General features: G+C 39.3%; 1 protein-coding gene across 3 annotated transcripts in view; it reads right to left on the bottom strand.

Moving 5' to 3' along the window:
* Positions 1 to 23946, bottom strand: part of FRAS1 (Fraser extracellular matrix complex subunit 1) — a 423027-nt gene that overhangs the window by 112244 nt on the left and 286837 nt on the right. For all 3 annotated transcript variants that reach the window (XM_024577139.4, XM_053922841.1, XM_045184911.3), the window contains exons 30-32: positions 18012 to 18165; positions 11653 to 11828; positions 7186 to 7302 (exon numbers count right to left, since the gene is read on the bottom strand). In XM_024577139.4, coding sequence (XP_024432907.2) covers positions 7186 to 7302; positions 11653 to 11828; positions 18012 to 18165 — 447 coding nt within the window. The remainder of the gene's footprint in view (positions 1 to 7185; positions 7303 to 11652; positions 11829 to 18011; positions 18166 to 23946) is intronic.

The following is a 23946-nucleotide window of genomic DNA, read 5'->3' as shown; positions in this document are numbered from 1 at the left end:
CCAGGCATACCAGTGAGGTGCAGACAGCAGCAAAACCAGTGGAGAGGAGAGAGGGGAAAGTAGTGTGAGCACATGCCCTTTACTGGGTCACACATGCTGTCAATAGCACAGAACAAACATATCCAGCCCTTTGCAGGCTCTTCCTAACTGACCCCTGAAGGGTCTGACCCCCCTTCCTGCTCCTTGAAGCTTTGCTTCCTTCAGAAGGAATTTCCCTGTGTAGGAAAAGATTAAGTAGGGTTCAGTAATTCTCATGGAGGAGGCGTGGTGTTCTTCCTTTTAATCATGAAAAGACTGAACGTTACAGTTGCTCTTTTAATTGTCCCCAAGGCATACTTGTCCTGGGGAGAGGCAGCATGAGTAGGTTAGGACAATCCCTCTATAGTAGAGTTGTATTTCAGACCATTGCTCAGCTCTGGAAGGTATAAAGCAAGGCAAATCAGGATTGCAAAATAGTACCCGGTCTCTCACCCTAAAATAAAACAAGTAAGGACAACAAATTAAACATATAAGTCCTATATAAGGTGTTCACAGCCCGTGCATGTGTGCACACACCTATAAATGTGTACATGTGTGCACACAGATACACAGATGAAAAAGTGCAGGCTCAGTTCTTGGTTCAGTACCATTTGCCACCGTTGTGATCTCAAAACCATCAGAATAACTGCAAATTCTGAGTATTATGAGATATTTTTCAAAATCTAGAAGTTTCTTTAAACCTCTACATGAAGTGATAAGAAGAAAGAATTAGCACAGACATAAGACCATAGAAAAGAGAAATATGTTCCAGCCAAGATAGCAGATAATTCTTATCCATGAAATTTATTGATACTATTTTTCTACTAATAGAAATAGACACTAGGTATAAAAAGGACTTAATTCTCTGAACAAAGCAATATTGAGGTTGTGATGTATCAAAGTATAATCAATTTTAATATTGCCTATTTGGAATGTTCAATACTCATCAATTAAACATAGTAAGAAATGAGAAATTAAATTTCATAGAAATCACTACAGAAGACACTTTTATTAACATATCTGTCAACAAAAGAATATTACAGAATAATGACTTTCATAATACTCATATCATTTCTGTATGTATCCAGAATCCAACCACTTCCCCCCACGGCCATGGCAATGGCCATGGCCACCACCAGGATGGCTCCCAGCTGCTTTTTTGGCCCCCTGACCACCTTCCACACTCTATCTCAGCACAGCAGCCGATGTGATCCCTTTAAAAACTACAGTAGACCTCTGCTCAGCACCCTGCAATGGTTCCCCATTTTACGCAGAATGAAAGTTAAGTTCCTATAATGATGAGGCCTGACATGATCTGCACCCTCCGCCACCTCCCATACCGCCCCCCACTGGCCCCCACTCACATGCTTAGCAAATCTGTGAATTCATGTCAACCACACTTGATTTCACTCACTGTTCTCCAGCCATACTGGCTTTCTTGCGGTTCCTTGAACATCTACACCTACTCCCAACTCAATGCCTCTAAACACATGGTTCCCTGGGCCTGGAATGCTCTTTCCTCGGGAATCTGCATGGCTATCTCCCTTACTTCCTGCAAGTCTTTCCTTAAATGTCATTGTCGTAATAAAGCCCATCCTGACCACCTTATTTAAAATTGCAACGTACATCTCCTCCCCCACTACATTCCCAATACCCTTGGTCCTGATCTACTTTTTGTTTTACCATGATACTTCTCACTAACTTACTATATGTGAGTTATTTATTTTATTATTTATACCCAATAGAATGTAAACTCCATGAGAACATGAATTTTTGTTGCTTTATGGGTAGATCCCAAGCACCTAGTATATGGAATTACTTAATAAAAATTTGTTGAGTGGATAAAACATATCAAAATAAAAGGATTAAGATAAGAAATCAAATAATAAAATACTTTTTATAATAACTTAATCAGTAATTGTTTTAGAACACTTTCCATTGCATTTCAACATCATCTAAAGAATGAGGAGGAGCAAGTATTTTAACACTTAATCCTTAGGAAAGTGTAAATAACTTAGACTTTAGGTCAGGAATTACAGACATTATCGTTTCACCCTGTATTAAAAGAAAGACCAATCTCACATGCTATCACTTTATTAAAGCAACAAAGCCCACAATGGGCCCGAGAAAGCAGATGCCCATGAATAATAAGATTGGATACATAAAAAGTAGGTATTACAAAAAATTATCTTCTCACAGAGTTTATTAGTTAGGACAACAAGATTAATTCATTCGTATATTCATGTAGTAAGTTATTTAGTAAGAGACTACTATGTGCAAGGCACCACGCAGACTAATGTTGGAGATATCAGTCAGATATAGACCCTTTCCTCAAAGAATTCCACTTTTTTGTAGGGGAAAATCATAAGTAGTAACGTAAGAAATTCTAAGTAGTGTAAAAGGCTCAGTTAAAGCACAGGAGGAATTCCAATGGACAAACAAGCATTTCCAGAGATTACAGAAATAATTCTGTTGGTTTCTCATAGAATTGGTGTCTCAAGAATAAACATGGACACAGAAGCCCACAACCACAAAATAAACAGAGCATGCCCAGACTGGAGTCTGTATCACAAAACAGGTCAGCTGCTGACTTGATCCCCACTAGCCCCAAGAGGGGAGGTCTTAACGGAACTCTGCTACAGCAATCACTCTGAAAACAAACGAAACCAGGAGAGAAAGGCTGATTCAAGGCCTTTCCCTCAAGTGGTGACTTTGTCCAACGCAACTCTGAGCACTGCAACCATTTGAAAAGGGAAAGAATAAATACTATATGTCTTTCACATTAGGAGTTAACAGAATTTCTTTTCCCTTTAAGAAAGGAATTGGAAATAGAATATTAAAAAAAGTATGTGTGCATATGCCTATATGATTAATTTACTTGGATTTGAAGAGGATACAATTTAGGGAGTTATTAACTACGTGAGAGTAGGTCTGAAAATATCCATTCAGTCAACAAGTATTTACTAAACAACTACTTCCTATGCAGCATTGGCAAGATACTGAGGGCGATACTAAGATTAATTAATCAAATATTCCACCCTTAAGGGTTTTCTAAGTGAAATAGTAGATGGCTACTTAGAAAACTATGAGTTGATGTGAATCTATTAGCTCATTTCAAAATCTTACACTGTCTAGGCTATGATATTTATTGGTAAATATGCATGTTTTCAGAACTCCATGCCCAAATTTGATATATATCCTAAATGTGTACATATATGTTTATATATGTAAGAACATAATTTATTTATTAAAATTGTGCATTTATTCTTCCATGTTTAAACTTCAGTCACCTTTAAAGTACTCTCCATTTGATGCAGTACATCTATTGAGACGTTTTTTCCACAGCTCAAGACAGTTTTTGAACTCGTTGATTTTGATGCCTTTTAGTGCTTCTGCTCTTTTTTGTTTCACCTCTTCCACATGGGCAAAATGGTTCCCTTTGTGAACTTTTTTCATCGGGGAAACAAAGAAAAGTTTCTAGGGGCAAGACCAGGTGAATAGGGAGACTGGGACACAGGAGGTCATGACATTTTTGGTCAAAAACTGCTGAACACTCAGCTCGGTGTGGGCAGGTGCACTCATGTATCACCCATCATGAAATGGTCAAATGTGTAGAAAGAGTCTTCAAAAATAATTCCCTGAAGCCGAATGCAGCCTCTCACAACAATGCCAGCTGGTACACTGACACAGATGGGTTCCTAGAACACTCACCTAGCAGGGGAAGCCTGTACTACAAGAGGCCCTCCCTCCAGAAGATAATTCTGGAGTTTTTTGGGTTCCCCCTCATCCCATATATATGATATATATTTTATATATGTATGTATTCATATAATTCTGATGAGCACTACAAACTAAACATAAGATCTCATTTAAAGGATCTTACATTTGATGAAAAACAGAATCACAGAAAGGTCACAGAACCAATTTCAATTTAGGCAGGTATTTGATTATGTTGCTTTTCGCTCTAATGAGTCTTCCTGGGAAATCTCAGTTATGCCCAAGGATGTAACCACTATGTAGTATTAAGGGTTCTTAAAGGTGTATCTCCAACCCAGATTATCTACTGATCTCCTACCTACCCTTAAAAGATGTGCCCCCAAACTGAACTCATCATGCCTTCCACCCCTCCCCTCGAAGTCCTCATACATTACTATCTCAATGAATGGCATGTCAGTGTACTCAGAACTTGGGGTGTTTCACCCTCTTCTCATATTTAATTGACCAGGACGTTTCTAAATATCTCTTAATCTTTCTCTACTGTCCCCCCTGACCTTAACCACTTTGAAGTGTTAACTATAACACTTCCAGTAATGTTAACTATATGCACATAGCTGTGCGACAGATTTCTAGAATTTTTCCTCTTGTAAAACTGAAACTGTATCTACCGAACAACTGTCCCCTTGTCCCTCGCAGGGGCAATACCACTCTGCTTGCGGTGTCTGAGAGTCTGATCACTTTAGATAGCCCACATAAGTGGGTCCTCAGACTCTGTCCTTTAGTGACTCGCTTACTTCACTTAGTACAGTGTTCTTAGGGTTCATCCATACTGTAGCTATGATGGGATTTCCTTTTCTAAGGTTGAATAATATTCCATTGTTGTATATACCACATTTTTTCGATCCATTGTCTGCTGAAGGGCATTTAGACTGTTTCCACCTCTTAGCTATTGTGAATAATGCTGCAGTGAGCATGGGTGTGCAAGTTTCTCTTCTAGGTCCTACTAACTTTGAATCCTTACTGGCACTGCATGGCTTCATGCTACTAACCTTTCTTGTTCTAGATGGCTGCAATAGTCCATTTCTTGGATTCCTTGCTCCCTGTCTGGTCCCCACCCAGGGTATTCTTTACCCTGCAGACAGAATGACCTTCCTGTATTGAAAATCTGATCAGGCCCCTGTTTGCTATGTAGTATTTGTCCCAAGAGCCTTTTGGGACAAAATGGAAACTCCTTCTTTTTATCGTTAAGGTCCTCCATGATCTGACTCTCATATCTTATTTCTTTTTCACGTAGGAATTCATGCTCCAGACAACTGAACTCTCATTCCTCAAACATGTCACATTCTCCTGTGTCTCCACCTTTTTTCACCTGCTGCTCCTTTGCCTAGATTGAACTTCCCCCCATTTCTAGCACAGATAAGTGGTTCTTCGAGTGTGGCAAGTGGAGCAGCAGCAATACTCTCACCTGGGAACTTGCTAGAAAATCAAATTCTTAGCCCTATACCAGATCGACTAAATTAGAAAACTTTGGGGTGGGCCCCAGCAATCTGTGATGTAACAGACACAGCAGGCGATCCTAATGCAGGCGGAAGCTGGAGACCCTGCTTTAGAGATAATTTTCACTTCAGCCAGCTCAGTTCGCCCCCCTAGGGAAGCCTTCCATGGCCCTGCCACGCCCCCCTGGGTCAGGTGCCCTCCTCTGTGCCTCCTTATCACGGCTCTGTCACAGCATTGATCATTATATTGTCAGTGCGTATTTATTGGCTCTTCTCCCCTGTTAGACTCTAAGTTTCTTAAAAATAAAAACTGTATTTTATGGTCATTGAATCATCTATGTCTTTGGCATAAATGAGGGGCTCAAAAGTGTATGACTGAATGATTGGAGAGGTAGATTTCTACCCTTAAATATAGGTATGACTATATCATGCATGCATTTAGTATAGGTACGTTCATAATGCATTTCCCAAATGTATGCAAAACTTGTACTTCGATGAGTCCAAATCACTGGATCAAGAATGTGTTTTTGTCACAGGTTACAAGTGTGCTCTACAGCACTGGCCCTAATTACTATCAAAAGAAGTACAAACTATGTGTACTTTAAGGAATGAAAGACCAGGCTAATTGCATTTGATGATACACTGACTTTTGTGATATCCTAAGTTACACAAACAGACCTAAGCTGCAAACTAGCAACCTGAGATCCTAAAGGTTAAGTAGCTTGGAAAGTCTCTAGCGGCCCCTGGCAACAGACTGGGAACGGCGCCATCTGCATCACTCCTGGCCCATCTTTTCCCTCTAAACTCCAAGTTACACTGCATTAGCATTTGGCAAGAAATGTGCATGCATATTTTTCTTCACAGTTTAGAGAAAATTCTGATCCAAGTTCCTTCAGTCAGAATAATGAATTATAGACTTTATAGTACTGCTGAATTATGATTTCTTTAAATTATGGTTTACGGTGGAAATGCCGATATCAACTATTCATTAAAAACTTTCTATTTCCCCCTTTATGTCTCTGTCATGCTCCAGACCCGTAATTTCTAAAACTATAGCTGATTTCTTTGTTGTGGCTCAAGGCCGATGCATGCTTTGGAGTGTAATTATGTGGGCGCTAACTAAAATGTAGACCCATGATGATTAAAATGTGGCTCCATCTGGAAGAGGGGTACTGGCATCACATCCCCCCTAGATGTAGGATTACTCGGGAGCTGCTCATCGTCTGAACTAAATTAGCTGTTGCCTCACTTCAAACTTTTCCATGTGCCCACACTCCTTCCCACACAGCATGGAAGTCCTTTTGTGATGGAGCTCACTGACCTCCACAGCCCCACCGCTCCTACGCTGCCTTCCTAATTTCTCCAGTCTTACTGAGCTATTTGCCATTTTTGCCAACAATTGTATTCTCCCTGGCTGCTGGGTCTTTGCACGTGCTGTTTGTATGCCTTTCAGTGCCTTTGCTATCACCTCTCCATTCCTTCCACCCTGCCCTCAAAACTCTCATTTGGGTAATTGTCACTTATCTCCCTGGATTCAGCATAGACACCAGCTTCTTCAGGAAATTTTTGTAACAGAAAAGAAATTTGTAATAGAGCTTCTATAAAAATGGGAAACAGTTTCTCCAGCGAGGTAGAGCTATAACTGTCTGAGAATTGCACCTAAATGGTACTGATTAAACAGACATATGCCTGAAATTCCTTGCAACCACTCAGTGACTGTCTGGGAAGCTGTAAAGCGGGAGCATCAGTGGATGAGAGGTCAAGGTGGATTCCATCTAACTTTCCTTTCATTCTGGGAATTTTAAGTTTCTTTTTCAAGTCAATGAGAAATGTGCTTACAGGGCCAGTATGATCTGTGCACCGGGCCAGGCATTCACCAGATAGAAAAAACAAGGCAATCCATCAAACCCCGTCAGCAAACCTCGGAAACCTCGAGCCCTCCCATCCAACTCACAGTCATATGGAGAGATGCTCCCAGAGAGAGCTGAGGCGCTGCAGTCGTCTGCGGTAAAATCGCGATGTTGAACGTGCGGCTCTCCAGGTGGGCGTGGGCATCCGTGGCACTGGAAACCTGGAGAGAAACGTGCTGCTGGTGAGCCTCCATTGGGTAGAGCGTGTTTGCGTGTGTTTACCATTCCCCTTCCCCAAATCGTCTGTCTTTGAATTCTATCTGCTGCTGCATTACAATAGTATACATAATCATTTCAGGCAATTCTGAAAATGCAGGAAAGTGTAAATAAGAAATAAAATGTCATCTAGACTTTCACTACCTAAAAATAGTAGATATGAACATACTGATGCATTTTAGCTTAATCTTTTTCCTATGCATATGCCAAACTTTATATACAACTGTGTATTCTAAATTTTTACTGAACATAATACTATGATTTTTGCTATATTATTAAACATTCTTAAAAACACAACTTTTGACGGCAATATAATGCTTCACTATGAGCACACATAACACATGTTAGATATGTGATTTTTATTCTATTTTTTAAATTTTTATCCAGCACAGCTAGGTTATAAAAATGACAAATCTCAGTCTGATCACTGCAAGGCACAATTCGTAACAATTAGTGTAGTGGTCACAAAACCAACTTTTTCTTGCTTCAAAAATGACAGAAAAAAAAATGATGCTTTTCTTAATGCAGCTTCTCCCTCCTCAGAGCTACTGAGCAGCTCCCTCGCACTCCTCTCTCTGTCGTCTGCTCCAGCTTAAGCTTCTTGCAAAAATTATGAAGCCTGTGTGACCTGTGTCGTAGCATTAATTCCACAGGAGGGGGAGCAAGGTTCCATAAATTCTGAGAAAAAGGCAGGAATAGCAGCCCCTTCTTACGTTTTCTCTAGTTAGGCCAACACCACCAAAAAACTGTCTGTCTTCTCTGGGTCTTGACCACTCCTGTCGCCTGGAGCTCAAGCTTCAGAATACCTGTGTGTTTTCAAGGAGCCATCTCACAGTGCCGCTAGGAATACTACGAGTGACAGTAGCTCTAATTCGCTGAATGTCTCTCACGGGTCCGGCACTGCACCAGCTACTTCTCAAAAGTGGATATTACCTCCTTTTCTACAGATGAGGAAACTGAAGGTCAAAACAGTTAAGCAGGGTGTCAAAGTCACAAAAAGCCAGTAAGGGTCAGTATTTAACCAAGTCAGCAGGTTGCGGTCTTTCTGCTGAACAAGCTGACTGTCTGAAAGCTTTAGGAGATCAGGAAGATACGTTTTCCTGCGTCTTGAAGAAGAGAAATGGAACCCTGTGCAGGTGGTGAAATGTGAGCATACTGCCCAGCAAGGGGATCAGTTTTAGGTTCCTTAGTAAAGACACTGGTGTGAAACATGTTGGTCTTTTTAAAATCGCATCCCCTGAGGCTGTGTCAACAAGCTCTGAATATACAGAAGCCAGGGCTCCTCCCCGTGCCAACAGTGACAAAAGTGTGTGTGCTTTCTTCTCCCTGCGCCAGGCTGCATTTGGTGAAGCCACGCATGTCACAAAAAGCCCGAGTCTTACAGGCAAAGCAGCAGATGGAAGGCACTGATGCCTCATGACAGCACATGAACATTAAAATGAAATTAAGTCCATGCAGCTCATATTACAGTTTCTGCTTGAAAGAAAAAAAGGGAAGAAAAAGAATCATGAAAACAGCAATTTTTTTGTTGTTGTTGTTCTTTAAAATCCTCTAGGGACTAAAGGATTTAGACTAAAATGAAGGAGAAAAGTTGCTGTTTTCTTAGCACATAGTTAAAGTGTCTGTGTCATTTCAAGTCAAAATATGAGCTAAGCCTAAAAAACAATGAGACTTTAAAAACAAGCACAGCAAACCTTGTACATCCAGGACAGCGTTAGCTCAGAGAGTTGTCTCGTACTCGCCTTCAGAGGCAGTTCAGCAATGACGTCAGGAAACTGAGCTTGTTACTTCATAATTACTCCCTGTTTCAACCCAAATTACTACTCTTCTTCCTACCAGACAGGATTCTGCATGTCTTTGGCTATTTGGTTATATTTTAAAATCTATTTCCAAAGGATGATATACTACCACTATTGAGAATATTTTGAAGAATATCCCATGAGTTTGGGAGATATCAAATAGGAGTTTTAAACATTTTGCGCAAAATGAGTGAAGATTCTTCAAAGGAAACCACTTACTAAGTAACAATGTTCAACCAGATGTCTTAAACTCAAGAGGGTCTGTTAAAAAAATGAGTAAATTTTGCTATTTTATAATTACCCACTTAGTAACCAACTTGCAAAGGCAATCAAATACGATTTCGAGCAGGTGCTGAGAATCCCTTTCCAGGGAAATGCTCCAGATTGATAATGTTCTTCATCCTAATGTCTATGAAGGCAAAAGCAGATCTGAGGATTCTAGTTTGCTAGGTGACTTCCTCTGATTGAGGTCTTTGCTTCCATTGTGACTCATTCTGCTGAGTCCCCAGGTGCTAGAAACAAAAAGTTAATTCGGGCAAAGGGCACATATGTGCTTGGTATAATCTGATTTTAATGGTTTCCAAGTTTATTTCAACTTGCTCTTTGGAAAAGCACATCTTTTATGCAATGTAAATGCGCCGAGCAACGAAGATGTGCATGCCAGGCATCAGAAGCAGAAAGTAGGGCCATTTCAACAAGGTGAGCTATTGTGGTAGTTTATCCCCAACTGGATTCCCGGACAAAGGGGCTTGGCTGAGCACCATGGCTGCTTCTTTATATTTTCTCTGCACGTCCCCAAATTCTTTTCTGTATTTATGTTTAAATGGTATCTCTCATTCATACTTCCCCACTCCTTTGTACTTCTGTTTGGTTCTTTATTCCCAATTGTCCTTCACAGAGGTTTGTCTCACTTTGTTGGTCTTTCCAAAGAATCAGGTTTTGTACTCATGTATCAGTTCTAGCACTTTATAATTAATCAGTTTTCTGCTTATCTCCATTAATTCCTTCTTTTTGCTTTTCTTAAGTTTCCTTTAGCTTCTTGAGTTAAGTATTTAGTCCATTTATTTTCATACTTTTCTGCTCAATCATAAGAGCTTAAAACCATAAATTTTCTTCTGAGTATTATTTTGTCCACATCAATTAAGTTTTGATAAATTATTTCCTCCTTGTCAATATTTCTTAGTAGTTTGCCATTTTGATTTCTTTTTAATTATTTGGGAGACTCTTTTACAATTTCAAATGGTTTGAATTCTCTGCTCTTTTTTATTAACCTCTAATTATACAGGAAGTAACACCTGCTTGAGTGTGGTTGGTGGTGTAATAATATGGGTGTAATAATTTATAGTTTTGATTTGAATATTTCACCTAAAATGTCATATGGTATGCTTGAGTGTGGTATTGGTATGTTACAGAATTACATCCTTCTCATTTTGTAATAAAAGATTTTATAATAAAAAAGGGGTGTTATTTGTGCTGGACTCTGTATTTTATAATAGCCAGAGAATGTCCCCAGTATAATTTATTTTTCTTTCATTTGTTGACAGTCTTCTTTTGATTTAGTTGTTTTAGCTGGCTCAGGCTACTGTAACAAAAATACCACAGACTGGGTAGCTCAGAGACAACAGAAATTTATTCCTCCCAGTTCTGGAGGCGGGAAGTCTGAGGTCACAGTGCCAGCATGGCTGGGTTGTGGAGAGGGCCCTCGGCTGGGTTGTAGACTGCCATCTTCTCAGTGTATCCCCATGGCGGGAGCAAGCTCTCTTGTGATTCCTGTAAGTGTACCAATCCCACTCCTGAGGGCCCACCCCTCATGACCTCATCTAATTTAATCACCTACCAAATACTTCACGTCCATATGCAATCACATGGGGGAGGGAAGGATTTGAACATATTAATTGGGGGGCAGGAGGACACAAACATTCAGTCTGTAGTGCTGATATTGAACCAATCTTCACAAATGGTAGTAGCAATCCCTTACCTAGTGATAGGCAGAATTCTAAATGCTTTCTATGTATTAACTCATTAACTCCTCACACTAATTCTATTCTAAAGATGAGGAATCTAAAGCACAAAGGCTTGCCCTAGTAATTTTCCCAAAGCTGTCCATTTAATATATAGCAGAACTGAAATATGAACCCCCTGGGTTTGGCCACCAAGCCCATGATCTTACCAGAAGCTGGTAAATGGTCCAAAAACATTTTTAAAAAATAACACTTTTTCTTCCATATGGCATTTTAATATTTCGGAAACATTTTTCTAAATACTTTAGCCATTATCTATTATAAGCCTCTTTGCTATATGACTCCGCTTGAAGAGATATCTGAAAGATTGAATTAGTATATTCAAAATACCCCTCAGTGCTAGTAATCACACTTTTCTCTTCCCCCAAATAGGGTTACTAGGCAATCACAGAAAATCCCCTGAGTGCTTATAAACAAGGTTGATGGTTTTCATCAGATCACCCTGACATTGGAAAGGTCAGGAAGCAGAGGGTACCTGGAAGTGGAAGGAGTCACTCTGGGCTGGGACTCCTGAGTGCCTGTACCACACGATGCCTTCATTGATGTCCTGCTGGGTGAAGGTGCTGGTGGGGGTTGCTGTCCTCCCATCAGGCAGGTGCTGTCCTTCTGTGGGGCTGTCTGCAGGCATGTTAGCCAGAAGGACCACCTCTCCTGCGAAAGCCACATAGTTAGTGAGGACCTCTGAGGAAAGTAAAAGTCAGAGCTCTCATCTTCTTTTCTACCCCGCTTTTGTTTCAACACAAAAAGAAATGATGTACCTCTCTATGCTTATATAAGGTAAAGGGGAGAACATTAACAGAGAGTTCAAGAGATATCATCAAATCCATCTTCGGATGTAGAACTTCCAGTCTTTTAGCTAAAACAACTAAAAGTCATTTAAGGGCCATCCATGTATGAAGTTGCCCACTTGAATCTACTAAAATCACATAAGGAGACCCAAACGGTCGTGACCATTGCAAACCAACCCTCAAATACCGGGCAACTAGATTCATTTTTATCAACTTTCCATGAACAGAAAGTGCTTTCCAACCAGAAAGTTGTTGGTATAAACACAATGGAAAATAAGGAAAAAATTTTCAGAAAAAGTTAACCTTGAGAGAATTCTGTACAATGAAAATAATAATAGCTCACACTGGAAAACCAGAAAGTTGTTGGTATAAACACAATGGAAAATAAGGAAAAAATTTTCAGAAAAAGTTAACCTTGAGAGAATTCTGTACAATGAAAATAATAATAGCTCACACTGGAAAGCATTCAGCAGGCACAGCATGAACCCCTTCATGTGCTGGTTCAAACCCAGTTCCATTTCACCCAACTGCGTGAGCTTACTTATGTTCTATAAGCTCTGATCCTCACTGGTAAAATAGAATAATAGTCCATACTACACAGGTGCTTAAAAAATGTTGTCATCCTTATTACTACATTTTTAATCCTCCTGAAGGTGCTATTGTCATCCCCATTTTAAAGACAAAGTTCTTTGGGTTCAAAGCAGTTTAATAACTTGTTGAAGGTCACACAAATGATAAGTGGAGGAGCTTGAATTTGAATCTGATCTCATATTACTGGTCATGAAATTCTGTTAACAGTCATGATTATTTTGTGTTCACAGGCCAATACTTACCCTTATAAATAACTAATTATGTTTTCTCCTCCTTCGTTCTCTAAACTCCACTAGAACTGAAGCAAGGAAATGTAAATCTAAATAACACTGCCAATACCACCAATCTGTTTCTATTGCCTATTGTCCACCAGAAGCTACTATCCTTTTAGAGTGAAATTGCAAATACAAAGGTGTTATAGAAGCAATGAAAATTTTGCAAGGAGAACATGCCTTCAAGTGAAGAAGACCAAACAGGAGAATGGATGAATTGCTGAAAACAGAAGCTGTGTTATCACGAAAATGCATCTAATGATAAATCTGAAAGAAGCCTCTCTAATCCTTAGTGTGTGTGTGAGGGGGCTGAGGGGACAGAGGAAGAAACTGTGTGCATTTTAACAATGTTTTATAGGAGGATACTCAGATCTTAGTGCACTAAACATACTGGGCAATTAGTACCATACTTAAATTATCCTAGAGAATTGTTTTCTTACTTGAAGGAAATGCTCATTCTAATACTTACATGCACTAAATTCAAGTTAAAAATCAACATAATATCCTGGGTGAGGATGAAAAACTAACATATGAGGAAAACACCAATACTCTTCTTTATATAATCTTGTGTAGAATCAACTCACTCCAGTTTTTTTTTTGTATCATTTCTCAATTGTACCTAAGTCAGAAATTCCATTACATGTCTCTCCCTGTTTCAACTTTTGTTCTTAAGATGCTACAATCCAAAAGAACCTATCACCCCAATGTTCATAGCAGCACAATTTACAATAGCCAAGTACTGGAAGCAACCTAAGTGTCCATCAGCAAATGAGTGGATCAAAAAACTATGGTACATTTACACAATGGAATACTATGCAGCAGAGAGAAAGAATGAGCTCATACCCTTTGCAACAGCATGGATGGAACTGGAGAGCATTATGCTAAGTGAAATAAGCCAGACGGTGAGGGACAAATACCATATGATCTCACCTTTAACTGGAACCTAATCAACAAAAGAAAAAAGCAAACAAAATATAACCAGAGACATTGAAGTTAAGAGCAATCTAACAATAGCCAGAGAGGAGTGGGAAGGGGATAGTGGGGAGAGGGGTTTTCAGGACACATGGACACACTATAAAGGACACATGGACAAAACCAAGGGGGAGGGTGGAGGCAGGGGAGGGAGGTGGGTTTGGCTGGGGTGGGGTGGAGGGGTGGGGAGAAAATGTAGACAACTGTAATTGAACAGCAATTAAAAAAATGTTTAATTTTAAAAATGCTACTAATAAACATGTTTTTCCAGAAGTTGGACTGTTTAGGACTGTGAGTACAGTTGCAGAATATTTGAAAATATTTCCACCAATGAAAATGTGGAGAATAAGGATAGAAAATTCAAATGCCAAACTCCTAGCTATTCCATTTTATAATGCAAAAGCTAAGCAGAATCTTCCTAATGAGTCCTAAAGAAAATAAACCTATGTTTTCAGATAAAAAAATCATTGCCACATTATAGAAATTAACAGGAATCATAGGATATTGGCTAATTTCATTAATTTCAGCCCAGTGAATTGTCAGTGGGTACCTGTTAGGTGCGGGCTGCTGTGGTAGGCCCTCAACATTGGGGAATTCAAAGACAGGCAAAATCTGTTTCCTTCCCTGACAATCAGCCCCCCTGCATAAGCAGTGGGGAGCCACTGTGAGACTTTCAGTAGATGAATGGCATGAACTGATTTAGAACATGGGACGTACATGATCAGAATACAGAGAGCTTATAAGGCTTGAACGTCCTGTTAAAAATATTGGGTTTTATTCTACAAAAATGATACAATAATAGCAAACATTTATGTGCACAGTGTGACCAATTATGAGGCTACTGTAAAATCCAGAGGAGAGATGGGGACCTGAACTAAGGCAGCAGAATTAAGATTGGAAAGAAAGAAATGGATACGAGAGGCACTGAGAAAGTAGAAGCAACAGACCTGACATATGTGGCTGTGAAGGATGAGAGGTGGGGGGGAACTGGAGAGACACCCGCTAGGTTAAGTAGTAGGTAGGCAAGTGATGTCACTGGTGGGGTGAGCAGTTTGGAGGGAGGATGAAGAGCTCAGCACTGGGTATGTTGAATACAGGGAGATTTTCTGCCAAGCCCATGAATAGACAGGAAGAAATACCAGAGTTTTGTGGAGTTCACCCCAGTGACGTGAGAGCTTGTATGTAGTACCTCACCTCCACCTTTATTATAATATGACAATGACCCGATAAACATATGAAGATGAAGGTTTAAAAAGCAGAAAATAATCTCTACTCCGAATTCCCTTTATACTGAAGTCTATATTTTAGCCCAGGAAAAATGGAATAGGTATTAAGAATTGGGATCTCAGGAGTCTCCATGATTCATCTGGGATTGGAACAATTTGTGTGAAGGCTTTCTTACACTGTGCTAAATAATTTAGAGTTGTTGGTGTGCTGGATTAAGTCAGATTCTTCTTCAGATGATACTGAAGATATGTCATTAAAACCATCTCATTAAATTTACTTTCAAACTTGCGAAGTAGCTAAAGGTACAAGTAGTAATCCCTTTGTCTAAATGGACCTTTGCAGACAGTGGTGAGTCTGTCAGTGGCTGAACTTGGGTCCGTTATGCACAGACCACACAAGCAACTTAGATTTGCTTCAGTTTCACAGTCAGGTCTTCACAAAAAGCTGAAACGCCAACTAGAACATTCTAAAGTGACGAGGGAGTGTATAGTAGTTGGAGTGGCTATGAAGTAGAGGCTCCCACACTCCACATCTCTGGGACAGATGAGTGTAAGTACAGTTGTGTTAGGTGGGCTTCTACTTCCCACCATGTTTTTTTACTCATGAGTTGCCTAAGAGTAATGTGATTTGCTTATTACCAATACAGAGCTCTGGACACAGAGAAAGAGGATTGTGTGCATAAGAAGAAGTTAATTAAGAGAGTTACAGTAGGAAAGGGTCACGGCATTTATCAAGTTAAAATGGCTTAAAAATAATTTAATTCAGCATTTTTCTGTTTAACTAAGTTAAACAGAATATTGGAATATTGGGCGGTCCTGGGAAATTTAATTTTTTGGCTTTTAATAATCAAGATAAAGGTAGAGAATTTAATACACTAAACACATCAAAGACTTTTAGAGCTGAAAGGTCTTAAACATTTTCTAGCTTAAAAATCAGTGGACGAAAGTAAGGCAAAGTTGAATAAGGTTTGTGGACTAATTAACAGTATTGTATCAATATTAATTTCCTGGTTTTGACAATTATTCAATGGTAATGTAAAATGCTAACACTGGGGGAAACTAGATAAAGGGTATTTGAGAGCTCTTTACATTATTATTGCAACTTTTTAGTAAGTTTAAAATTACTTTAAAATAAAAAGTTAAAAAAATATCTAGCTTAATCTCTCAAAGAAACCTATGTCTCAGTGGGCCCACTTGCCTTCTTCAAGGCTACACAACTACCATGACTGAAATCCCAACTAGACCAACTGCTTTGTCATTCTATCAGTTCTTGATTATATTATGCTGTCAGTGTCTTTGTGGACACTGCAATTATTCTTAGTATTTTTAAAATCATCACACTACGATATGCTTATTGATTTCAGAGAGAGAGAAAGGGAGGTGGACGGGGGGGGGGGGGGGAGAGAGAAATAGCGACTGGTTGCCTCCCGTACACGCTCTGACCAGCGATTGAACCCACCACCCTTTGGTGTACGGGAGGGACCAGGCTCCAACCAACCAAGCTACCTAGCCAGGGGGCATTGGATTTATTTTCAAATTACAAAAAGTTAATTGTTTCTTCACTACAGAAAAAATGTATTTTTAATGATTTGAAAACCCAGAAGAAAAACAGATTTCTCCTCTACTATTTAACAGGCCAAGCAAATTTTCACTTTTAACAAATATGATTTTCATTTTCAGGATAGCTATTTATTTCTTTGTAAAAATCTACCTGCCTGTTCTTTTATTTGCATAGTATTTTAAAATTTTCTTCCAGTTTCAATTATTTTCTGTATCTTTAAATCATTTTAAATATACGTATTTCGTAGTTTTTACAAGATTGTTCCCTTATTTTAAATCCTTGGGGTTTTAATCTTCTTGTTTTAGTTGTGGTACAATAGATTGTTTCCTCATATGTTCTGCAATTTTCCATTCTGAACTAATCTCCAGTGGTTTTATCTGTGAGAATCCTGCATGGTCTGGAATTGAGGGTGGACATTCTATGGCAGTTTCTATTAGTTTCTGTAAGAAGACAAGAAGTATCATTGACCTGAGATTAATTTTCATATTAATGTCTCAGCCCTGGGCTTCTCAAACAATGCATACAGTATAACTTAACTCTGGATCTGTAGGAAAAATAGGCTCGAAGTTCTGAATTCTCAGCCGACTTTTTTTGCTTTACTCTGAGCCCTGAAAAACACACGTAGGTTTCTCTGCGATCCCTCTGTGCTGGTGAGTGTTTTGTTTTCTATTCTGCTCCTGAAACTGAAGGTAAGTCTTTCCAAAGTCCAGGTTTTATTCAGGATCATAATTACAACTTGCTGTCTCTACATGGGCAGTAAATCCCAAGGCCCTGAGTTACTGAGACACACACAGCCCCTCTCAGGGGAGCCCCGCCGTCAGTGCATGCCCAGACTGGCCTCAGTTCCTTCTTTGTCTCTGACACCTCAGGACTTCTCTCTATTCTTGTAAGGTCAGCTACAAAAGCCTTCTAATTCTTATAATCTTTTATCCAGCATTTCTAATTGATAATGATGGGGAATTTTTCAGGTTATCATGCTCCACTCTCTTGCTAGAAGTTCAAGTAACAATGGAGATACTGAAAAATGTTTCGTGTAAAGTTTTTCTTAAAAAAGAAAGTCTCATCAAGAAGACTGGTGATGGTCTGGGAGGGACACAAGATGGAGTTTGAGGGCCTGAGCTTTGAAATTAAACTGTCATATATCAGGTAGCTGACTCTTGGCAAGTTATATTTTCTGTAAAATAAAGTCGTTTTAAAGCTTAAATTTGAAGTCTTTATTAGAATATGTTTACATTAGCATAATACCTAGTATATAATATGTGTACAGTGTGGTAGCTATTTTGACTATTCTGTTTTTAAAGGGATGTGTGAGGTGTTACAAAGTCAAGTTCATTGGAGTCACAACCTTGCTGCATGACATACAAAAGCAAGTGTAAGACTGCCGAATACAATAATGACATCACGACAAAGGAAAAAAGAGTTACCAAATTGGGGGTGGTCCTGTGTAATTTTGTAGATGATTTCTGAGGCACTGGCACCTGGGGCTTCAGCCTGTAAGATTCTGTTGGTGAGCTGCAGCATCCCCCCTTCTGGGACCCAGACCATTGAGTTAGCCGTAAGCCGAAGACCTCTGTCGCTCTACAATAAGGAAAGAGTACAGAATTAGGTCCAAACAAAATAAAAAAAATCAGTCCTTAAAAACATATCACCAGGGCCTAGATTATCTAATAATCTAACAAAACATGTTATCAGGTCCCAGATTATCTAATAAGAGAGATACATAGCTTTAGAGTCAAACTATGAATAATAGCTGGCCCTTGAACAATACAGGTTTGAACTGCATGGGTCCACTTACACATGGATTTTTATCAAACAACCTGTGCATTCAATTGACTGGTGCTGTTCAAACTGTGTTGTTCAAGGGTCAACTGCAAAGCTGGGAATCTGCCCCAGGAACCCCATATGCAGAGGGCCGAACTAAGTTATATGTGGACTTTTGAATGTGCAGGCAGTCAGCACTCCTAACCCCACACTGTTTAAGGGCCAATGGTATATATGTGTGTAATATGTGTAGATACACGCATGTGTATGTATATATGTACATGCATGTTTTCCCTGCCTTTTCTTTTAATTTATAATGTGCAAATAACTTACTTTATTAAAGAAAATGAAGTCTCTTCATTGCTTTCTACCATTTGTCCATCTACCTGTCCTTCCATCCCTCCCATCCCCCCATATTCAAGAACTATTCATTTAGCTCTTTTGCTGGAGGGCTAAGGTACATAACGATGGCTGAAATAAGCATTCAGTTTCAGAACTCACAGTCTAGTGGAGGAGACAGACACATAAATAATTAGAAAGTATCCCAAGTGATGCTCTATAAAAAGCTTGAGCAGAATGCTATGGATGAATAAAGGGAAAAGAAGATTTCCGTTTTAGAGAAGGAATGCCCAGGAAGGCTTCCCTATGGAAATATCATTTAGTTCTCTAATGACAAAAAAAAATGGGCTAAGTGGACAAGTGGTGAAACAGATTCCAGGCAGAGGGCCCAGCCTAAGCAAAGACATGAGACAGCGCAGTGTGTACTTAAGAAAATATCCAAGTGTTTGGGCAAGTGAAGTCTAAGGAGCTGGGGGAGTGGGTAAATGAAAAGAGACCCACTCTTGAACTGGAGGTTGCCAGAGGGGTGCGGGGGTCTGGGGCACTGGATGAAAGAGGTGAAAGGACTAAGAAGCACAAGCTGGTAGTTACAAAATAGTTGTAGTTACAAAATAGTCCCAGGAAAATAAGTAAACATAGGAAATATTGTCAATAATGTTGCGATAACTCCATATAGTGCCAGTCGGGGTACTGGAAACAATAAGTGGAACATGATGTAAAGTATAAGATTGTCTAACCATAAAGGCTGAAACCAATACATAATAAATTTTTTTAAAAAAAGGTTTAAAAAACCAAGAAAAGTGACACTCTCTTAAGATTGGTTAGTAGAAGGCAAAAGCTATATTAAAAGATTCAATTTACTTTGTAGGCACTGCAAAGTGAACGTGTCTTTAGGGAAGGCAATGGGATGATCAGGCCTGAGTTGTAGAAAGCCTCCGTCTGCAAGAGATGGGAGGGACGAGAGCTGGGGTGAATCTGCAGCTATGGGAACTATTTGACAAGTTCTTAGAATGGCACAGGTAAGAGAAGATGAGAAAGTAATTGCAGTGGGAATGGGGAGTCAGAAACAGATTTGAGAAACATCACCATCACAGAGGCCGAATTGACAGGCCTGGTGACTGATTGAAAGTGAAGGCTTAGAAACAACAGTTGGGAATAGCTGGCTGGAAGAAATCGCCCATTTAGCACTCCAGAGAAGGCAACCATTTTAATTGCAAAAGCTAAGGTCATTAAAGAGCGCTGCCACTTCTGCTTCGACAGGTGCGCGCCTCTTCCAAAAGCCTCATAACTGACACTCTTCACAGAATGGGATTAGTGAGGCGGATTGCGTTCAGCGTGCAGTTTGTTTTCATACTTTAAAAATCAGTAAATCTGATATTTTAAAATATGGCATTTCATCATGGATGTTTCTCTAAATTATTGTTTTTACTTTCGACTACGCTAACAAAAAGAACAGAGTACACAGCACTCCCAGGAGGGGAATATTCGGAACAGAAGGCAACAAATATTCTTCTCAGTCACTCGACAACAGAGCACTTGGCCCTGTCAGGAGGCGGTCGTAGCTGTTTTCTCCAGTCACCAGGAAACTGAGTCCAATAGCGCCCAAGAGAACAGCAGTGAAGGCAACTTCTATTGTGATTGATATTCGGGAGCAAAATCCTAGAGGGCTTTCCTCTTTCACAATTGATATTGAATATTATTTATAAAAATATCAAAGTGTGTCAAGAACTTGGCATGTCATTTACCAGAATTCTGGAGGGGAAAGGCCCTATTAAGTCCAGCAGAGTTTTCCAAAACATAATACACTTGGACCCAGGTGTCTTAATCGCTAGCAATATTTCTAATAACAGCAGCCTTGTCAACTTTGATTATGTTTACGGAGATCAGTCATACACCAACAGCCACCATCTTGCACTGAAGAGGCAATGTGGCTTTTCGTGTTCCAAGCAAGTAAGCACTGTGACCCAAATGCACGCCCCAGCTGTCTCTCCTACTACATTTCTATCTTGATTTTATCAACAAAATTCCCTACAATTCCTGAGTGCCTGCACATTTTTAGGAGACAGTATTCCTTTCAAGTCAGTGTTCAGAGACCAGCAATATCTGAAGGCTTATCAGGAGTTCAGAATCTCAGGCCCTACCCCAGACTTCTGAATCAGACTTTTTGAATTAGAATGTGTACTTTATTCTTTTCATCAGCTTTACTGAAGTACACTTAATAAAAACTGTGTATATTGAAGGAGCACAATGTGATGTTTTCATATATGTTTACACTGCAAAATGGTCACCACAATCAAGTGGACTGAGGTATCCAACACATCACCACAGTTAGGGCTTTTTTGGTGTGGGGGAAACACGACCACCTCTCAGCAATTTCAAGTATAAAACACAATATTATGAGTTACTGTTACCATGCTGCATGTTAGGTCTCCAGAACTTATTCATCCCTTATAATTGAGCCTGTGTCGCCTTGGACCAACAGCTCACCATTCTCCCACCCGCAGACCCTGGCAGTCTCCATTCTACTCTGCGTTTATGAGTTTAACTTTTTGAGATTCCAAATAAGTGACATCATGTAGTATGTATCTTTCTGTATCCAGCTTATTTTACTCAGTGTAATGTCCTCCAGACTCATCCATGTTGTCACAAATAGCAGGATTTCCTTCTTTTTAAAGGCTGAACAACATCCCATTGTATGTACAGAGCACATCTTTTTTATCTATTTATCCACTGAAGAACTTAGGTTGCTTCCATATCTTGGCTACTGGAATAATGCAGCAATAAATATGAGAGTGCACATATCTCTCCAAGACAGTGATTTCATTTAGATCGGACATACACCCAGAAGTGGGATTGCTGCATTACATGGAAGTTCTATTTTTAAATTCGTGAGAAACCAACCTTTATACTGTCTTCCAAAATGGCTACCCCAATTTACGTTCCCACCTACAGTGTATAAAGGTTCCCTTTTCTCCACACTCTCAGTAACTCCTATCTTTTGTCTTTTTGATAATAGCCATTCTAACAGGTGTGAGGTACTATCTCATTGTGGCTTTGATTTGTATTTCTCTCATGATCAGTGATGTTGAGCACCTTTTTATGTACTCGTTGCCCATTCATTATATGTCTTCTTCTGAGAAATGTCTGTGCAAGTCCCTAGCCTATTTTTAATCAGGTTGTTTTTCTGCTATTGAGTTGTTTAAGTTCCTTATATATTTTAGGCATCAATACGTTATCAGATATATGGTTTCAAATATTTGTTCCCACTCACAGGCTGCCTTTTCATTTCGCAGACTGTTTCCTTTGCTGCACAGCGTTTTAGCTTGATGCATTCCCACGAGCATTTTAACAAGATCCCCATGAGCCGTGGAGTTGTGCGAAAGTGTGAGATGCACGGCCCAGAATGGAGATCGTGGTGGGTCTAGAATGATTCTCCCAAAACTCTACAGACAGGCATTTAGAATATTTATGTTTATAACAGGTAATACACACTCCTCTGTTTCTTGATTATTTGTTCACAGTACATACGAAGAAACAAACAGCTGTCTAAGGAAAAGAAGGGTAATTCTTCCTACTCATTATGATGAAAATGTTTTTTTTTCAGTTGCTCTCTTTTGGGAGATGGTCCAGGGAAGATTTAAGAAGAGATAAATAAAAGCTATACACCACTGTTTCTACAAAGGGCCCAAAAAGCCACAAATTTTAGCCTCATTTCCCCAATGGGTCTGACATTTTGCAATTTCTTTATCTCCTTGTAGTTTTTTCTTCTTCTGCACTATGATGCATATATCCCTTTAAACTCAAGAAATTGGCCTTAATATCAGTTAACTAATCTGCCTAGGGATGTTTTATACATTCTTCACTGCCATTACAGGGCAGTGAAATCCTAACAAGAGATTATGGGGGCATAATTAAAACAGTGCTTTAAATTAAATAGTACTTCTAATTCATTTCACAGAACAATAGGCATACAGAAATGTTCACAATAAAGTTTAGCCATTATATATTGTATTACAAATAAAAATATTCATGTTGTAAACCAAAAGGGCCCAAGTCTCTATCATTTGGAGTAAAAGTATCCTACAAGTACAATGAAAACCTCCCCACTTCCAAATTAAAGCTTGGGACAAAATGATGAGCTCAAATGATAGTGGTACCCAACCCCAGGCCAAAATATTTAAGATAAAAAAATTTAACTTAATTAAATAGAAAATTACTATAATTGGATATAGTCTATGTCAATGTCAATGTTAGCATTTTATTTATCCTGTAAATATACCCTAATTTGCAAAGGCTCATTTATACCATAGCTTTTAAAATTTAATCTTGTAGAAAATTGTGGATTTTAGAGAAGGATCATGTGGGGTGGGGCATATAAGGTGAAACTTTGATGGTATTTACCAAGATAAAGAACGATGGAAAGATAATTAGACTATTTTTGTGTTTGCTAATGTGTGTATGAAGAGGCTTTGCTCCCTCAGGTCAAGAATATAGAACCTTTTCTCCATGTAGATCTCAACTGCTTTATAAACAAACAAACAAACCAATACATTTTTCTGTAATCAACATAGATTTTTTGAGTGGATAGTCTGAGCAGCTCATGTTATAAGACAATAAATTGAACAACTTAAGCAAGTCCAAAAAAGGCAAAACCCTAATATGTGATGAGGATTTGTTGATTTATGAGATAGAATCTTACTCAGAAAAATAAACGTGTTTTGGTGCCATTGATATTTATAATTCTCTAACTGTTATCAAACTGTGTCCCTGCAAGACAACCAATGGGAGGACAGCTTTGAAGAAAACTGAGGGAAAGCACAGCAGGGCTTTTAGCTGCACACGGGCCTTACCAAGGTCAAATAGCCAGAAAGGACTCTCAGTAATGGAATTTTCCACTCAGTTCATAGCATGACACTTGGGGGCTTTTAACATCAAAGCATTTCCCAATGGCAGAAAATAACTGTTCAAACAACAGCAAATGAGGTCAGAAAGATCGTCAGATTTATGGCCAACACGGAACAAGATGCATGATTTCCAGAGGCCTTAATTAATAAAAAAGAAGGTAATTCTTTGAAAGCCCAGCAGTGAAGAGCAACCCACCGATAAGCTTGACTTTTCCCTGCACACATTTTTAGCCTTTATTAAATGCCAAACTGCTTTAGAATCGTATCTCTAGCAGGCCTGGGTTTGGTAATCCACCCAATTAGTGAGAGCCTGTTCAGCAGAGCATTCTTTATTAATTCTTGATCTTTTTGATTT

The sequence above is a fragment of the Desmodus rotundus genome, chromosome 4 (assembly GCF_022682495.2).
Source record: "Desmodus rotundus isolate HL8 chromosome 4, HLdesRot8A.1, whole genome shotgun sequence".
NCBI classification, from domain to species: domain Eukaryota; kingdom Metazoa; phylum Chordata; class Mammalia; order Chiroptera; family Phyllostomidae; genus Desmodus; species Desmodus rotundus.
Note: the sequence above shows the minus strand (reverse complement) of the source record. Positions and strands in the feature narration are given on the sequence as shown.